Below are 20352 nucleotides of genomic sequence, written 5' to 3' on the forward strand. Positions count from 1 at the left end.
AAAGCACTGTTACTTACGTACCCAAACGCTGTCCCATTGAGCCACAAGTTTACCTTAGCTCAATCACCTTTATGTTCTGAAAGAAACAGCCAGACGATAACATATAGGCCAGCCCACAAATGTACACTATTACAACTACATTTGATCAGGCCCCTGTATCATTTATGCTGAGTATATAAATTACCCTATCAACCTGTTAACTATAAAATTTCATCTTAAGGGCTAGAGAGATGGCTCAGCAGTGTTAAGAGCGCCACCTGCTCTTCCAGAGGTCATGAGTTCAATTCCCAGCAACCACATGGTGGCTCACAACCATCTATAATGTAAGCTGATACCCTCGTCTGCAGATAAGCACTCATATACAATAAATAAAAAATAAAATTAAAAAAAAATTTTATCTTAAACTAAAAAACATCCCAACTCAAAACTTCAAAGAATCACTTTAAATTTTACTTCTGAGTTCCTCTATAGACACCAATGTTGACTCAGACTGGTTAAAAGGCCAATAAATGTGTGTGTGTGTGTGGGGGGGGGGGTTGTTTGTTGGTTTGTTTTATTTTTTTGGTTTTTCAAGACACAGTTTTTCTGTGTAGCCTTGGCTTTCTGGGACTCAAACTCAGTTATCCCACCTGCCTCTGCCTCCCAGAATGCTTGCCAATAAATGTTTATAACCTAAAAATAGACCACTTTTCACTTATTCTTTAATAAGATTTTTAACATTTATAAATGTTCTTAGGCTAAGCAACCAAAAGAGAAAACAAATCAACTCATCTAGTTAAGGGCCAGTTAAATACAGCCAACAGAACAAAAAGCACACACTTCCATCTCTTACTCCTTGCCTCATCTTTAAAAGAAAGAAGGGGCTGAGTGTGGTGGCGCACACCTATATTTCCATATTCCCAGCACTCAGAGGCAGAGGCAGAGGCAGAGGCAGGGTGGATCGCTGTGAGTTCGAGCCTAGCCTGGTCTACCAAAGCAAGACCAGGACGCCAAGGCTAACACAGAGAGACCCTGTCTCAAAAAACAAAACAAAAAAAAAAAAAAAAAAGAAAGAAAAAGAAAAAAAAGAAAGAAAGAAAAGAGGAGGGTGGAGGAAGGAGGAAAAGGAGGGGAAAAGGCAGTTTCCCCAACAAGAAACATGGAGGCAACCGAAATAACTCAATGCACCCAACAGTGCTTGGTGGCTTCTCTCCCACTGTTGTGAATCAAATAGACAGATGTCTATAAAGAATTTCAATTTTTATTTATTTTATTTATACGGGTGCTTGCCTGTGTTAGGTCTCAGGCAGTACAGACACCCAGAAATGAGTTTGGCCAATTCAAGCTACTATAGAAGGCTTTCTGGAGGTTAGATAAAAGCCAGCATTTCTCTAGGAACTTGTGAAACAGTTCTCATCAGCCAAAAGGAGTCATTGCTCTTGTCCTTAGCAGATGGGACATACGGCTCTTCACCTGATATGTACGGGTGGGTATCACATCCCACCTAGCTCCAGGCTCCCTCAGTCCTCATTCACAAGTACTTGTCATACATTTCAAAGCCCCCATGCTAAGCCCCCTGGCCCTTCTCACCACCACCCCACCAAGGCCTGCCCCCAGCTCTCATCCTTCTGATAACTCAATGTTCTGGCGCTACCACCCTCACCCCACTTCCCTAGCCCTCCTGCCATGTCCAGTTGGCTTCTCTTTCTCTCTGATCTGGATATTTCTCTCTCTTATTCACAATTAAAACCTCTCCCCAATCATGATGTGGCTATTTTGGTGTCTCTTTACTGCAGCCCTCCCATACAACCTGCATGCCTGTCCTGTGCACCACAGTGCACTTGGTACCTATGGAGGTCAGAAGAGGGCTTAAGATCCCCTGGACCTAGAGGCGCTGTGTGGGTGCTGGGAGTCGAAGCCAGTCTCTGGAAGAACAGACAGTGCTCTTCACCACTGAGCGACCTCTCCAGCCCCATCTACAAAATATTTTATCCTGTTCTCTGCCCAGCTATGTGGATACCCTTGATCAGAGGTGGCTGAGGAAAGTAGCTCAGGCACACACTTCCGAGGTGGCTTAATTAAGATACACAGGAACCTCTATTAAATAGGCCTCACTCGTCACTCTGCAAAACAGGGTTGAAAGGGGAGGGGTAAGAGGACACAATGAAAAAGAAGGCCATTTCTAGGCTCATAAAGCAGTTTCATGCTGTTTCCTCTCAGCACACAGCAAGGCTGACAAGCTTAAGCAATTTATATGCCTATGACCAACTCCTGAAGCATCCTCTCCCTTAACTGAGAAAGGGGCTGGCACCTGCGTGACAGCTTGAAGATGCAAAACCTGGCAAAGACATTGAAGCCAAAGATCAGTTAGTTCTCTGCTCTCATCTGCCACACTGGAAAGGGCCACGCTAAGACAGCTACTGTCTAAGTTGTCCTCACAAATTCACCAAATCCCTCAAACTCTTCCTTCAGAGGGTCACAAAGCCCTTGGCCAACCTGAGTGCCCAAGCCCAAATCACAGTCAGCTTCGCCCCCAGGGCATCTTTGAGTTCATCACTGAAGGGGACCTCAGCACACAGCATCCTAGAAAAGCTACTGAGAGTGTCCTGAGAAAAGACAGAAGGAGCAAGCGAAGGGACAGGCAGAAGGGACAGCCCTTCTTACCGCCAGTGCTCTCACGCTTACGCTTCTGACATGGCTGTGGTCAGACAATGAAGCCCCAAAGAAAAGGCAGAACAAAAGCTGCCTCACAAGAGCAGCTCAGGCTCCCATTTGCTCAAGGTCAGCTGAGATCATGTGTTGGTGTAAAAAAGGACAAAGGGCTTTTTACAGACTTCTGATGGCTGAAGATATGGCTGCAACTGATGAATTCTAATTTGAGGGTCTAAGAAATGAACACTCTCTGTCCTTCTACAGAAAGTCCTTTTATAAACCAAGCTTACCCACCTCAGTGTCCTGATGCTACCTTGCACAGACCCACATCAGTATCCCTCAGCTGCCTCAATACTTCCTCTAACAGAATTTAAAGAGCCCTTATAGTCCAAAGATGTCAACTAAAATGGTAAATTATTTATTGTTAGTTAGCTTTTGTAAAAACTATGAACATGTATCCTTTTGGGGAAAAAACTTAGAAGTATAGCTGGGCATGTGGCGCACGCCTTTAATCCCAGCACTCTGGAGGCAGAGGTAGGCAGATCGATGTGAGTTCAAGGCCAGACTGGTCTAGAAAGCAAGTCCAGGACAGCCAAGGCTACACAGAGGAAACCCTGTCTCAAAACAAAAACAAAAACAAAAACAGCAAAACACACCCTAGAAGTATGTTTCAAGAGTGCCATTACTCTTCCCTAATCATGGGCAATGGTTTACTCATTTAAAAAGTGATCTGAGGCTCCTTAACCACACACCCCCACCCAGGTTATCTGCTATAAAACAGGGTAGAAAATACCCAGTTAGGTAACTACCCTTAAAAATGTGTGAGCACACCTGGGTGAAGGGGGTTCTGAGACCATAAACAGACCTGCTTATAGATGACACCCTGATGCTCTTCAATCCCGTGTCTACTCCTCCCCAAGCCGACCATAAGGAGAGGTCAGAAACGGGTGCAAAGGTTGTTCTAGCAATGGAGAAAACCACAGAGCAGAGGATCCACATGCCAGAACACACAGAATGCTGGAGTCTCTGACATAAACCATTTCCAAACAGTCCCATTAAGAAAACTGCTGGTTTCTCAGAAACTTCTTCACACATCCACATACTTGAAGTGCACAAAGAATGAGGATACAGAGCCCTAAAGGGACCAGAGCGTGTCCACATGCACAAGAAGCTAAAGATGGCAATAAAACTGAGAAACATGATATCTGAAAACAGTGTGTATAGCTGGACGGTGGTGACGGATGCCTTTAATCCCAGCACTCGGAAGGCAGAGGCAGGTGGATCTCTGTGAGTTCAAGGCCAGCCTGGTGAGTGCATTCCAAGATATCCAGGGCTAAAACAGAGAAACCTTGTCTTGAAAACAAAGGGGGAGCGGGGCTGGAGAGGTGGTTTAGCAGCTAAGAGTACTGTCTGCTCTTCCAGAGGTCCTGTGTTCAATCCCCAGCAACCACATGGTGGCTTACAACCATCTCTAATGTGATCTAATGCCCTCTTCTGGAGTGCAGGCATACATGCAGGCAGAGCACTGTATATATAATAATAAACAAATAAATTTTATTTTAAAAGAGAAAAAATATGGGGAAAAAGTAATTAATAAAAAATAAAAATATAATGGACATATCAGGTGAAGAAGAATCTCTGAATTATATAAATTAAGCTAAAGGTTCATTATACTTTTTCCTGAAGCTAATTCGTGTTCCCTGTCTAGTCTCACCTACCCCAGCCACCAAAAGCCCCTAGTGACAACCATGCTGGGCTCCTCCAGAGTCCTTGTCTCCCTAGGGAACAGGGAGGGCCAGTAGTACAGCACTTGGCTTCTCTTCTTACCTCCTGAGGCAGCTCCAGCTTTGACCGGTCATCAAGGCCATTGGAATGCCAAGCCCATGAGGTAGGAACAGGAGCATCTAAGAAATGCAGGAGAGCAGCTGGGAGGATGGGGGACATAGACATGCTGCCATTGGAAAGGAAACATGGAGAGCTGTAATCGTCTCCGCCACAGTCATCAGTCTCTGGTAATCTAGGTCAGGGGGGGAAAAAAAAAAAAAACAAGAAGCACACTCAACACGCCAGTCAAATGATACACTCGCTTCTCAGAGAGAAAGCTCAAACTGCCATACAATTCAGCTGACCCAAGAACCACTGTGTCTCTCAGTTGGATGCCACAGACTCAGACCCTGTAGATTTCACGACACCACAGGCCAGCTGTGTAATGGAACCTTTCTCTAGCCACTATTCAAGAATATATTAAGTATATTCTCTAAGTGGGGGTGGGGATGCTAGTTACAAAAGAACAGTGGTTAGGATTTTCTGTAAAACAAGACTGCTTACCATCTGACACTTCTGCACACATGAGTACAACTGTGGGAGCTTAGCCAAACATGGTGGCTCCTGACTACAATCCCAGCACTGAGGCTGAGGCAGAAAGACTGCCATGAGCTTAAAGCTGGCCTGTGAGACTCTGCCTCTTGCTCTTGGCTAATCAAAGAAAAGTGTAAACTATAATTAATTTGCTATCAGTGTGAGGAATATATATTTTGTCTCCGTCCTCAGTTTCTGGCACACAGCTCTTAAGAACCCTGAAATTCCTTTTGATACTGAGATTGACTGGTGGCTGAGGTTAGTTTCAAGGTGAGTGCTGGTCTTTTTCAGCCCTACTTTGATCTCAGGGCAGAGGCAACCGATGCCAGAAACTTAATCACCAAAGCGCAAAAAAAGAGTTCATCACTCAGGTTGTGCAGAAATAAAGAAATAAAAATTAAAAGCAAATTCAAAGAGCTTCTGGGCTCGAGCAAGGCTCACCCAAAGAAGGTGGCATGTGGGTTCCTGCACTGTGCAATTCTATTTGTCTGGTCTCAGGTTGTTTCATTTGTAATAAACAGTAAACAAATGTTCTCCTCTGCAGTGTAATCTACTCTACAACTGTGTCACTATGAAGAGGGGCTGTATGGACCTCAAACACACAGAGTACAGATGGCCCAGGCCTGCCACTGGCATCTGAAGCAGTGGGTCTGGGCTAACTCGACTGTTCACTCCTTCCTCTAGTCCTTTTGGTTTTTTGGACAGGGTCTCACTGTGTAACTCTGGCTGGCCTGAAACTTGATATGTAAACCAGGTGTCCTCAAACTCACAAAGATGCATCTGCCTCTGCCTCAAGTGCTGTGCTTAAAGGTGTGCGCCACCACACTCCGTCCTCTATTACTAGTAAGTATTACTAATAAAAGGTCTAATAATTCCCCCGGTGAAGTACACTCTTATACATTCAATATTTTCGTAAAACATGCTTTGAAAATATCTAGAAATAATCACTCAAAAGCTAAAGTCTTATGGCTCTCAGACATCTGAAAAATGTATTTTAAAATCCAAACGATAAGCCAGGCGGTGGCGCACACCTTTAATTCCAATACTCAGGAGGCAGAGGCTGGTGGATCTCTGTGAGTTCGAAGCCAGCCTCAGTCTACAAATCAAGTTCCAGGGTAGCCAGGACTGTTACACAGAGAAACCCTGTCTCAAAATAAATAAATAAATAAAACAAAGCACTTGCTGCTCTTGCAGGGACCCAGGTTTGGTTTCCAGCACCCACATGGTAGCTCACAGCTATCCCTCACTCCAGCTCCGGGATCCAACGGCCTCTTCTGAATTCTGAGGGCACTGAGCATGCATGTGGTACATATACACAATGGAAGCAAATCACTTGTGCACATAAACCTTTTCCTTTTTTTTTTTCTTACATTTTTAAAAATCAAAAAAGTGAATCAAACAAATATTAAAACATAGGAGAACACCTTCAGATAATATTTAAATCCAGTCCTCCCTATTCCTAATACTGACGCAAACATATTTTGAATTAATATTCCACACACCATTTAGAGATTGGGTATGTGGGAGGGAGTAAAGGAGAGAAGGAGGGAGGAAGGGAGGGAGGGAGGGATAAAGGGAGGGAGGGAGGGAGGGAGGGAGGGAGGCTGGCCTTTCCTTTTTTAACCACAAAAAAACCAAAGAGCCTCTCCTCCTGCCCTAGCCAAAGTGTGTGAAGCAGACGCTATTGTGTCCTGTGGAGGCTGCTCTAGGTCTGCTCGTGGATAACAGCGTCTGATGGTGCTTTGCCAAAACACCACGTAAGTGAGGCCGTCCCCAAAACGCTGCCCTGTCACTGTATCGTTTTCCTTGTCCTGGATTCTGAGCAGCGAGCAGCTCCGGTGGCTAGGAACTAAGCAGGTATCAGAGCATGCTGGACCTTAAAGAGAGTCAGCCTCTACTCTGAATAAGCAGGCTTTTCAACAGTGTTACAAACCAAGTCTTGCTTTTCCCCTCCTCTTCAGGATAAATCTAATCCAGCATCTGAAACTCACATTTTATTGGCTCTAGATTTAAATCTCTGAAGACCTTGCAGTGCACCTGAAAGGTGGCATTCTTTAAAACAAGACTGAGAATACAACAGTGCCCATGTTCGATGCTATCCTCTTTCCATTTGTGTGGTCTTTAACAGGGAAGAGGAACTGAGTTTTCTAGCCTTCTGGTCTGTATGAGTGTGAGTCTCCTTCCTCTACCTTTTAAATGCTTTGTTGTTGTTTGCTTTGCTTCTTTTTGGTTTTGTTTAAAGCAACTTCCCTCCTAGAAGAGTGGCTGAGCAATCCGCAGGCTCCGCAGTCTGCGGCATACACTGGAATGCAATACAAGCATGCTTATCAATTTCCTTAGGAAACACTTGAGCGCTCGGGGGCAGAGGCAGGGGGTTGCTGTGAGTTCGAGGGCAAGCCTGGTCTACAAAGTGAGTCCAGGATGCCCAAGGCTACACAGAGAAACCCTGTCTCGAAAAACCAAAAAAAAAAAAAAAGAACAAGAAAAAACTTTGCACATGGCACTATTGAGAAATAAATATTTGGGCAGTGATCTCTAATCATTTTGTAATTGTGACATGTTACATGAGACTGGGTGGTTGGCTTATAAGTCATCTTAAAAACTAGCTATCGGTGCCTGTATTTTGAAAGCATTTCAGCCGAGGGCAAATAGGGCCAAACTTCTTTGTCCATGTACCAACTCTACAGCCACTTGAAACCTAAAAACACAACACAACACAACACAACACAACACACATGCTTACACACACACTCTCACACACTCTCTGTTTCTGTCTCTCTCTCTCTCTCAAAGTAACTTTTAAATGTCAATTTCATAAAAAGGCAAAGGCCGAGAAAGAACTAAAAGTAATATATGCTATTCAACTAGACCAAGATTTTTAAAAATATGTCTGTCATAACAGACAATATTGGAATACTGGAAAATAGTGAAATTAGCATTATTATATCAATGTTGATTTTCCTAAAATTTTCTAAGTCTGCTATAGTTATATATAAAAAAAAAATGTCTGTTCTTAGGAAATAAGAGCTTGAACATTCCTGAGTCCAGAGATTTGAAGTCTGCAGTCATTCTCAGTGACTCAGCTATGTTCACACATACAAACTGATAAAGCAAATGTTAACAGTTGCTGAATTCTGGTGAATTCCACAACTGGAAACTATTTCTGAAGAAAAGGTGAAAAAAAAATCTGAGGCCTGGCACGGTGGCGCACACCTTTAATCCCAGCACTCGGGAGGCAGAGGCAGGCGGATCAATGTGAGTTTGAGACCAGCCTGGTCTATAAAGTGAGTCTAGGACAGCCAAGGCGACACAGGGAAACCCTGTCTCAAAAACCTGCCCTCTGGTGGCTGTGCATCTTTGAGTAGAAGACAAGACGCCCCAAGCCTCCAAGGCTGCAGCCTGTCCTGGTGCGCCTGCTATCTAACATGCTCCGCCTGCATGCCATTCCAGTTTCCTTGTTTTTCTTGTACACGTGAAACACATGGTTATTTTACATCCTTTATACTTTCTGTCCTTCACCTGGACGGACGGACTGACTGGCTGACTGATTTATTTATTTATTTAGGTTTTTCGAGACAGAGTTTCTCTGTGCACTCTTGGCTGTCCTGGAATCACTTACAGGTGTACACCTCCACAGGCCCAGCTACCTTCTTTTTTTTTTAAAGACATTATTTTTTATGTCCTTTTTTGTTTTGTTTTTTTTTTTTTTTCTTTTGCGTTTATTTTTGTTGTTGCTTTCTGAGCCAGGATCTTACCATGTAGCAGCACTCACTTTGTAGACCAGGCTGGCCTCAAACTCAGAGATCTGCCTGCCTCTGCTTCCCAAGTGCTGGGATTACAGGTTTTTGTTGTTATATTTTAAAATGTTTAAAAATGTAGTGTAGGGGAGAGTGATAAGGTGGTGTGAATGCTACTACATATGTGAGAAGGTAAGAAGATGACTGCTCTATACAGGTTCCAGGGATTGAGCTTGTCTGTGGCCTTATGTGAGCAAGTGCTGAACCATCACTGAACCATCATAAAGCCCAACCTGGAATACTCTGACTACAGAGATTCACAAGTTATTCAAAGAGACCTAACTCATTTTTTTAAAATCACCTTAGGGGAAAAGGATGGCTCTTCAGCTAAGAACACGTATTGCTCTTCCACAAGATCTGTATTCAGACACTTGCAACTTCCTGTCACTCCAGCTCCAGAAAACCTGAAGCCTCTGGCCTCCATGGGCACCTGTACACATGTATACACCCACAAAACATACACAAAATTAAAAACAAAATACATCTTTGTGGTGAGAAAAGACCCTATTTATAATCCAAAATGAAAATAAATTGTTTTAAAAATTGCTCTACTGCCAGGTGGTGGTGCACGCCTTTAGTCCCAGCACTCAAAGGGCAGAGGCTGGAGAACCTTTTAAGTTCGAGGCCAGCCTGGTCTACAAAGAGAGTTCCAGGAAAGCCAGGGCTATAACACAGAGAAACCCTATCTCAAAAAAATAAAAAAAAAAGGGGAGAGAGAGAGAACTGAAACTTGGGCTAAAATGATGGTTGGTGGTTAAAAGCACTTGATGCTCTTCCAGAGGCCTCAAGTTCAATTCCCAGCACCTAATCCACATCAGGTGGCTCACAACTGTCTGTAACTCCAGCTCCAAAGGGAGCTGATGCCTCTGAACTCTGCAGGCACCTGCACTCATGTGCACATACCCACATACACTTACACAAACTTAAAATAATAAAAATAAATCTTTTCTTTTAAAACAACCAGAACTTTCCTTCCCCAAATATCCTTCTATCTATCTTTCTCCAAAGTCTTTATCTTCCATACTGCACATTTTAATTATTTACTAACTCCCTGTCTCATTAAAATACAAACTCCAAGCTGGAGAGAGGCCTTAGTGGTTAAGAGCACTGACTGCTCTTCCAGAGAACTGTGTTAACTATCAGTACCCACATGGCAGCTCACAACTGTCTGCAACTCCAGCCAGGATCAAACACCTTCACATAGACATACAGGCAAAACATCAAATAAAAAAAACAAATAAATAAGAGCTGGGCATGGTGGTGCACGCCTTTTATCCCAGCACTGGAGAGGCAGAGGCAGGCGGATCACTGTGAGTTCAAGGCCAGCCTGGTGTACAAAGCAAGTCCAGGACAGCCAAAGCTACACAGAGAATCCCTGTCTCAAGAAAACAAAACAAATAAAACAAAACAAAAAACAAAAAACAAAAAAAAAAGAAAGAAAGAAAGAAAACCAAATGAAAAAAATTTTTAATAAAGTAAAATATAAACTCTACTACAGAAAGAATATTTTTCTACTTTGTCCATCACTTTCTCCTACTACCCTCAAAATAATGCCTGGCACATTGTGCGCTCTCAATAAACATGTATTGAATTTTATGGAACCAGTCTCTGGCTCACATAGTAAGCAACTGTTTTTTTCTCATCTACCTTAGTATTCTTTCTAAATACATTCACATTAATAAAAGCAATTCAGATAACAACAGAAAGAAACAATAGCTCATCTTCTCAATATAAAAGGACCGTCCTGTGGGAATCCCTGATTTCACTATCAGGCCAAAGACAGAAGGACAGAACAGAACTAACAAAGCGTCGCTGCTGGAGCACGACCCCTAACCTTTTCCAGTGTCACTCGGAAAGATGTGTGGTGACGGAGTTTCTACCAGAAGGCCATGATCATACATGCTAGCTTCTCAAGGCCCACCCACTCTCCATGTACCTGCAAAGACGGTAAAAGCCCTTGACCCTTATTTGTGAATACAGAAAGCAGAGACCCAGCTTGGGTGGACAACTGTGGTCAACACTGACTTACGCTGTGAGTAGAGCAGGATTTGAAACTCCAGAAGGGCACAAGTAAACAGTTGAAACACATTCTCCACCCCAAGCAGTTCAAAGACCTCTTTGACAGGAAAATCAAACAGAGGAAGCTCATTGGTACTTGGTCTCTGGCAGATTATTGGCCCATAGACCCCAGAAAACTTCAGGGAGCGGCCAGGGGGTGGAAGTGGCACCTCGTAGAGCACGTTGTAGATGTAGCTCTCAAGGGGCAGAGGAGGGGGCTGAGGTGATGTGACTGCCTGATGGAGCTGCTGCAGCACACTCCGACATGCCTTCATGAAAGACATGGGTGTGATGAGGCAGATGCATTTAGAGACATACAGTGTGTCCCTGCTAATGTCATAGGAGTTGAAGCGCTGCAGTTTGGTCCCAGGAATGCCTTCAGCATCTTCCATGCCACTCTGGTCTCCACCATCAGTAGGTGGAGCATGAAGGACGTCAAACTCAGCATTGTGCATGTGGTAGAGGGTCTGCATTGCACTGCAGATCTGCTTGCTGGTCACTTCTTCATAAAAGGTGAGGGCAAACCCAAATGTCCGAGAGCCATCCTCCCTTGTGATAATAAAGGCATGGAACTGTGGCTCCCTGGGATCAGCCTGGGTCTTGAATGCCAGCCCTTTAGGCATGCACAGCTGCAAAAGACAATAGGAAAACAAGTAGTGAGAGCAGTCCTTGTCCTCCCAGGACACACACCAGCTAACTAGAATCAACTATGCTGGCCATCTACCTTCCCTAAAGCTCTTCTGCACACTGACACACTACTATTTATTTGTCTGACACAATAGAAACATGACCTTTCAGTGTATTTGATACATTGATCAAATTCACAATCATGAGCAATGTATACTATAATCCTTCTTCAAGAACTACAGGTGCCCCAGCACTCAGGAGGCAGAGGCAGGCGGATCACTGTGAGTTTGAGGCCAGCCTGGTCTACAAAGCAAGTCCAGGACAGCCAAGGCTACACAGAGAAACCTTGTCTTGAAAATCCAAAACAAACAAACAAAAACAAAAAGAACAAAAAAAGCTGGGGTATACCTCAATGATATGATTGCCCAGCATGAATAAGGCCTCGAGTTTAAACCACAGCACCCCCAAAATAATACAAAACAAGTACTTGACGAAGCACTGCTACCACACCCAGGATTTATAACCCTACTATAAATTTCTTTGCACTAATTCCGTGGGTAACAAATACGAACCATTCCCACTGCATCCTGATCAAAGGGATTCCAGTCTACATTCTCAGGGTACCGGGCAAGGACCTTAGACTTGAATGTTCGTCTCAATGGTGTCTGCTCAAAATTTTCTCCTGTTAAAAAAAAAAAAAAAAAGAATGAAGTAAATCATCTCCACTAAGTCCCTTTAAATCCCAGGATTATGAACACAAAGTGTGGCAGTCCAGCAAGGAACAGAAATGAAGGCAAGGTGTTAGTATGCCAGCCACCTAAGTAGAAAAGGCATCAAAAGTTACTATGTCAATAAGAAGCTGAAAAAGTATAGCACAGTTAATGTAGGCACCACTACCTTCAAAATGAAATCACTGCTACGAGCCCCATGGTTAATTTTCTTGTAAAAGAGAGAAAGTACAAGAAATGAGTGAGAACTGCCCGTGCCCCACTCCTCCAAAGCCACACTTAATTTGACTAAATCAACTGGAAACATCTTAAGAGTACACTATTTAAAAAAAAAAAAAAAGAATACACTATATAATTCTGTGCTAATAAAAACACAGAGACAGTAAGGAGCCTGGAGGAACAGTCTAATGAGCTGTTTGATTAGTTCAGAGTCATCTCCCTGCCTCCTTGTACAAACACCAGCATATGCTGAAGTAGGAACATTAAACTGAGGAGGGAAGAGTCAAAACACCTGCCATCTAGAGAGACACAAATCTGAGAAATCTAGTGCTCAAAAAGGCACAAGGTAAAAGGCAAAGAGTCCAAATGCCACTGGAGAGACCAAGAGCCACAGAGCTCTGAGCGTGCTGGATTTTGTTTTTACCTTCAGTCGTACTTGAAATGAAAGGGCTGGCACCATCCCTGGCTTTAGAAGCCTGAATGTACTGGCATAATGCTATATGATAAATAAAATAACAGAGTATTATAATAAAGCAGTGTTATTCAAACTTTTGACCATGACTCCAACACACAGTTTATGTCACAAAGCAATAAACACATACATGTGTGCAGACATATGTATATAAAGTACCTAAAACAAAAAAAATCACAAATACTTACCCTTACTTTATATAATATTCTTTCATATTTCTATTCCAAATTAAGCTGACTGCACAGCCAAATGTGACAGCTGTGATCTCTGAGCTCAGGAGGCCGAAGAGGCACACTGCACAGGGGCTATTTGTGCATACTAGCTAACAGAATTCTATTCTAACTAGTTCAGAATTCAAGGCGGCTAATATATATATTTTGAGTTGGTTTAGGGTTTTTGTTTTTGTTTTTAATTTAGCCCTGGCTGTCCTAGAACTCAATGTGTAACCCTGGCTAAGCTCAAACTCCCAGAGATTTCCCTGCCTCTGCCTCCCAGGTGCTGGAATTAAAAGCTCACAACCACCTCCAATTCCAGTTCCAGGGGATCTGATGCCCTTTTCTGGCTTCTATGGACACTGTATGCATATATACATATACAGACATACACACACACACAGACACACACACACACATACAGACACACGCACACACACACACACAAACACACAGACACACACAGACACACACTTTAAATTTTTTAAGTATAAGGTCATCTTGCCAACACAGAGTTTGAGGCCAGCCCAGGCCTCAGGAGACCCTGGAAGAGGGTGAGAGAGTTAGACATATTGCTTTCTAATTAAAATCTTTTTCATCCACTTTAAGTTTTTGTCCAAGCTCAGAAGCAGCAGCCCGTTTTTTCATAATTTTCAACTTCTGTCAAGACACAACTTTCCTTCTGTTAGTAAACCAAGTACCAACCATACTTTCAATTTCTCTCATCTTCCAACTCGTTCCCAATAGATTCTTCTGAAACTTTCTTTTTGAGCACATTTCATCTCTCAAAATATACTTAGTAGTCTTCACTCAGGAAGACTGACACAGTCAGCAGGCAGCTGGCAACAGCTACAGCAAAAGCCTGTGGCCTACACAGACTAGCTCTGTGTCCTCAGCAGCACCTGCTGAGACCCGCCCACGGCAGACCCCAACTTACTGCATACAGTAATCAAGCAGCTGACACAATGCTCTTGTCTAGTCAAAACTCTCAGAAAGTATTTTTAAACCACCTTCAGTTCTAAAAGGCAATAACTATTTCTTCTTTCTAAGCTTCCAAAACTTCCCAAATTCGCTCATTTCTTCCTAGCTTACCTAGAAAATGCCCTGTGTAAAATCACAAAATTTCTGAAGACACACAGGGGTCAGGGCGGCTACCACTGTCCTGACTCAAAAAACTTAGTTAGCTTCTGGAGAAAGAAGTTTTCCTCAGAAGGTGAAAAGTCCCTAAAACAAATGAGCACTCAGACAATGCAATAAAGGACAGCAGCTCAGGGTAGAGTGGCGTCAAGGCCCAGAGAAGTGGCACATGCCCTTAACCCCAGCACTCAGGGAAACAGAGGCAGGTGGATCTCTGTGAGTTCAAGGCCAACTTGGTCTTCAAAGAGAGTCCAGGACAGCCAGGGCTACACAGAGAAACCCTATGGGGGAGGAGGGGAGTAGCAAACTTGATAACAGTGAAACAATTATCCAACCTGGAGAGCAGAGAGAAACTTAAATACAAAGATAACATGCAAATTCATGAAGCATTCTATATTTTGGGGGCCAGAAAATAGCTCAGAAGGTAAAAGCACTTGCTGCCATGCCTGATAATCTGTTTGATCCCCAGGAATCACATGCTTGCAAGAGGAAATCAATTTCTCCAAACTGTCCTCTAATCTTGTGTATGCACACACACACACACACTAAATAAATAAATAATAACAATGGAGGTTCACTGAGATGTATAGAGTTTGGATATGGCGAATCTGACACATTAAAGAACCAGCTGAAGCAGGAGAGAAGGTTCAGTGGTTAAGAGCACTTGTTGCTCTTGCAGAGGACCTGGGTGCAGTGCCCAGTATCCACACGGCAGCGCACAGCTATCCTAACTCTAGTTCTAGGGGACTGGATGACCTCTTCTGACCTCTGTGTACAATGCACACACATATACATATATATTCACATACACATACACATACATGCAGGGGAAAACTCATATGCATAAAAGAAAAATAAATCTTTTAAAAAACCAGCTGGTTTTGTTTTCAGTAAGTCTATTCCCTAAATTCCAATTGTACCTGTGTTCCAGATAATTTCTGAACCCCAATACAATCCAAACAGCATTTCCTGCCATCTATGTGTAATCAGGCACATTGTGGAATAGAAGGAAATGGAAATTGCTAGTTAAATGATAATTAACCTAGTGATTACAATTAGATGTGTTTTAAGTAGACACCTTAAAAACATATACTCGCTGGGCGTGGTGACGCACGTCTTTAATCCCAGCACTCTGGAGGCAGAGGCAGGTGGATCACTGAGTTCAAGGCCAGACTGGTCTACAAAGTGAGTCCAGGACTGCCAAGGCTAGCACAGAGAGACCCTGTCTCAAAAAATTAAAAAAAAAAAAAAAAAAAACCAACAAATATATCATGCCAAGTGTGGTGGTACCCAACTATATATATATATCCATCACTTGGGGGCAGAAGCAGAAGAATCACAAATTTGAAGCCAGCCCCTGCTTTATAAAGCATGACTGGGTCCCAAGAAAACAGAAACATGTACCACACACAATAATGGATCCGCGTTTCAGAAGCTCTCCTTCTCCCTTCATCTCTTGACATGAACCTGAAGTAAATCTGCAATAACATAAAGTGAAGCTACCTAACTGATCCTTAGAGAGAAAGCTACATCAGTCTACAGCACCAGCTGATTGTGTGCTCAGGGGCCATTCAAGAACACACAGAAGCAGACAGTCGACGGCTCCCTACCCCAGAAATGCTACAGAGGCCCCTTCTCAGGCACTAACCCAAGAAAGCAGCTCACCAAGCCGTTCAATCTAGAGACCATCTGTTACTCCTGTGTTTTCCCCTGGAGGCAGATTTGCTCACTTCCTTTCTCAATATGTTTTCTTTGTCACGTAACTTACTACTTGTGTTGGGGCTGTGCCTTCTGTTTAACATCTTACAGGCACCAGACTTAGGCCAAATCACAGGCCTCATATCTGACAGATTTTAACAAAGTGACTGAGGCTTGAGAACTTACAGGACTGCTCCAGATTACTTGAAAGACAAACTCTTTTGTGGGGTTTGTTTTTATTTTTGTTTTGAGACCCTGTCTCAAATAGTCCAGCTAGGCCTCAAATTCCCTATGTCGCTGAAGATAACCACAGAAATTCTAACCCTGTGAACTGTACTTTTGCTACTATTATGAATCATAATGGAAGCATCTGTGTTTTCCGATGGCTTAGGCATGCCAAGTGAAAGAGTTGTGTGACACCCAAATGGGTCACAACCAACAGGTTGAGAATCGCTGTCCTGAAAGCGCTGAGATTATAGGTGTGCGAACAGAAAGGATTACCACACCGCTTCCTTTTAGCACAAATGAACATCTACAATGAACCTAGTCTATTGAGGTAGCATCTCAGATTTGGAGAATATGCTCTGTTTAGTAGGTAATATGACAAGCTGTGAAATCATGATCCTTAAAGCAAGACATTCCAAGATTTTGGTGCAGCACATCTGGCAAGCCATAACAACCCAAGACTGAGGGGGCTAGCACTGTATTTTTTTAAAGCCTCTTCTTTCATTTGTTTGTTTGTACGTACATTGGTGGTTAGCCTGCATATATGTCTGTGTGAGAATATCAGCTCTTGGAGCTACAGACAGCTGTGACCTGCCATGTGGGTGCTTGGAATTGAACCCAGGACCTCTGGAAGAGCAGTCAATGCTCTTAACCACTGAGCCATCTCTCCAGTCTCTTACATCGTTTTGCTGTTGTTTGGTTTGGTTTTTTTGTTTGTCTGTTTTTTTTTTTTTTTTCAAGACAGGGTTTCTCTGTGTATCCTTTACTGTCCTGGACTCACTTTGTAGACCAGGCTGGCCTCGAACTCACAGCGATCCACCTGCCTCTGCCTCCCGAGTGCTGGGAATAAAGACATGCACCACCACCGTCCAGCTTTTACACTGTATTTTTAAAAGATCTGTGAACAGAAACCTTCATTAAACAACCTCCAGGAAGCATCAGTTATTACTTGTCCCACATAAGGAACAAACCACAGCAGACTTACTTAACACAGACTCTTGCAAATACTACAAATCTCAAAGAGGAGAAGGGTGAAACTGAAAAAAAAAAAGTTAAAAATTAAGATGATCCTACTAATTCAGGCATGGTGGTGCACACCTGTAATCCCAGCACTCAGAGAGGCAGAGACAAGTGGATCGCTGTGAGTTTGAGGCCAGCCTGGTCTACAAAGCAAGTCCAGGACAGCCAAGGCTACACAGAGAAACTCTGTCTCGAAACAAATAAACAATAAAAAAGATGGTCCGGGCTGGAGAGATGACTCAGAGGTTAAGGGCACTGACTGCTCCTCCAGAGGTCCTGAGTTCAATTCCCAACAACCACATGGTGGCTCACAGCCATCTATAATGTGATCTGATGCCCTCTTCTGGCATGCAGACACACATGTAGGCAGAGCACTGTATACATAATAATAAATAAATAAATCTTTAAAAAAAAGATGGTCCTACTGATTGGCATAATCATATATAGATAAAAGAAAACAAAGGGACAATAAGAGCTCTCTAATGAATGTGGCTTCAGGTGAACCTTAAGCCTCCACTTAATTGAAGACATCTTAAAGAACTGTGGTTTTGTCTCTTTAACTGTGATTGATGTGCTATCTCAAACAAGATGCCATATGAAAAGAAAAATCACATAAGCAAACTTTAAAGCAGGAACAAATAGACTGGAAGATGACAGGCTTCAGCGCCTCTGCTGTAACAGCCACAGAGATGGGAAGATGAGACAACTTTCCTCATCCTCCATATTGGTCATGCATTCAGTCCTGTACAACAGGCAAGTTAGTAAAGAAAGATATAGTCAAATTTTTCATTTACTTTTCCCTGTATATGTATGTGTACCATCTGTGTTTCTGGTCTCCAGAGATGCCTGAAGAGTGTGCTGGGTCCCCTGGAACTGACATTACAAATGGTTTTGGGCCACCATGTGAGTGCTGAGAACTGAACCTGTGTTCTCTGCAAGAGCAGCAAGTGCTCTTAATCTCTGAGCCATCTCTCTACTCCTTAACCCCACTCAAGAGGCAGACACAGGCAGATCTCTGAGTTTGAGGCCATCCTGGTATACGGAGTGAGTTCCAGGACAGCCAAGACTATACAGAGGAACCCTGTCTCAAAAACCAAAAAATATAACAAAATATACTTTTTATTGTGTGTGTATCTGTGTACATGAGAGTGCAGGTGCCCAGCGCCCAGAAGATAGTGGCAGGTCCTCTGGAGCTGAAGTTATCGGCAAGTTGTAAGCCACCTGACATAGGTGCTAGGAACCAAACTCAGGTCTTTTAACAGTTGAGCCATCTTTCCAGTCTTCCAGGATTAACAGATATATTTAAACAAATTTCCTGTGACATGTAGCCTTCAGAAATGAATACACAAAAATCCAGAAGAACCCAGTGCAGAATGTAAAGCTACACAGATACGTAGTTGGATTGAAAGGGTGTGATCAGATGAGAGGGGACCGAGCAAGACCCATCTGTTCTTGACTAATGGGATTAACTTACTTTGCTCTTGGTATTAAAAACTGCCGTGCGTGTGTGTGTGCGTGCATGCGTGCGTGCGTGCAATTCTGGCTCTTTAGAGGTCACTAACAGTGATCCTTCTGCATTTACCTTCCAAATGTTGCAATTGCAGGCGTTTGCCACCACCCTGCTTTCAAATGTGATTATTTGAATTTTCATTTTTAGCACCATCTAGCATAACTATCCTTCTTGAAAAAATACTGAACAAAATAAAAGATTTTTTTAAAAGATTTAGTTATTATGTATACAGTGCTCTGTCTGCATATACACTCGCAGGCCAGAAGAGGGCATCAGATCACATTATCGATGGTTGTGAACCACCATGTGATTGCTGGGAATTGAACTCAGGACCTTTCGAAGAGCAGTCAGTGCTCTTAACCTGTGAGCCCTCTCTCCAGCCCTCTTTAGGTTCTTGAAAACAAATCTAAAAAACTGCAGAAGCTGCACAGATTCTAATTACAGTGCAGGTTTTCTTTCTTTTTCTTTTTCTTTCTTTCTTTGTTTGAGACAGGGTTTCTTTGTAGCCTTGGCTGTCCTGGACTCCCTTTGTAGACCAGGGTGGCCTCGAATTCACAGAGATCCACCTGCCTCTGTCTCCCCAGTGCTGGGATTAAAGGTGTGCGCTACTACTGTCTGGCTGCAAGCTTTCTTAAAGCAGCAGAAGCCACATTAGCCACTTTGTATAAAATGAGCTGCAGCTCCAGAGTTTTGGTCCCTAACATGACAACAATAAAACAAAGTTCTAAAAACAGACATATCTCAGGAGGACTGGAGACAGAGCCCGGGAGAAGGGATGGAGGCTCTATGCCCTTCTTATGCCTTGCCCTTTGCAGCTCTACTTTGGCTGTTTCTCAATTACAACGCTTAGAAGAAATGAGTAATATTAAGTAAAGAACACAACAAACACTAGCTCCTTTTCTCCAAGGACTGCTGTATGTATGTCCCTTCCAAATCTGTAGTCCTGAAAAAAAAATGTAGGATGCCCTTAGAGTTCCCAAATAATTCTCAAGAAATAAACCCCTGCCGGGCATGGTGGCGCACACCTTTAATCCCAGCACTCGCAGGGGGATCGCTGTGAGTTTGAGGCCATAGCCTCTACAAATCAAGTCCAGGACAGCCAAGGCTAACACAGAGAGATCCTGTCTCAAAAAAAAAAAAAAAAGAAAAGAAAGAAACTTCCACTGCATGCATGTAGCAACACATACCCACTTCACGGAACACAGAGCGAAGCAGAAGCCAAGGCAGCCAACATGGCTAACTCGGAGTACGTCTATTCCAGTTTGTCCTCTGACTCCTCTGAACTTGAAGCCCTATCTCTCCCCACTGCGTGATGTGCAAGAGCTCACACCATGACTCAAGACATGCGTGTGCGCGCACATACACACACACACATGCACACACACAGCAGCAGCAGCAGGAGCAGCAGGAGCAGCCTCTTATTCCTCACAGTGCACAAGATTTAAGACTCTGCATGCCAGGGGGGAACAGTGGCATACCCTTTGATCCTAGCACTTGGGAGGCAGAGGCAGACAGAGTTCGAGGCCGCTAGGTCTACAAAGGGAGTTCCAAGATAGCCAGGGCTACTCAGAAAATCCTGTCTTGAAAAAAAAACAACAACAACAAAACAAACAAACAAAAAACCATGAGTGCATAGTGTTGGCGTGCCCTCAATGACAGA

At 43.3% G+C, this 20352-nt stretch overlaps 1 protein-coding gene across 1 annotated transcript in view; it reads right to left on the bottom strand.

Annotated features, from left to right (window-relative positions):
* Dennd5a (DENN domain containing 5A) overlaps nt 1-20352 on the bottom strand; it is a 67015-nt gene that overhangs the window by 30910 nt on the left and 15753 nt on the right. The window contains 5 exon segments of the mRNA XM_051149379.1: nt 4459-4569; nt 4571-4603; nt 4605-4648; nt 10816-11473; nt 12044-12153. Of these exon segments, the coding sequence (XP_051005336.1) occupies nt 4459-4569; nt 4571-4603; nt 4605-4648; nt 10816-11473; nt 12044-12153 (956 nt within the window).

This window comes from Acomys russatus, chromosome 7 (genome assembly GCF_903995435.1).
Source record: "Acomys russatus chromosome 7, mAcoRus1.1, whole genome shotgun sequence".
In the NCBI taxonomy this organism is placed as follows: domain Eukaryota; kingdom Metazoa; phylum Chordata; class Mammalia; order Rodentia; family Muridae; genus Acomys; species Acomys russatus.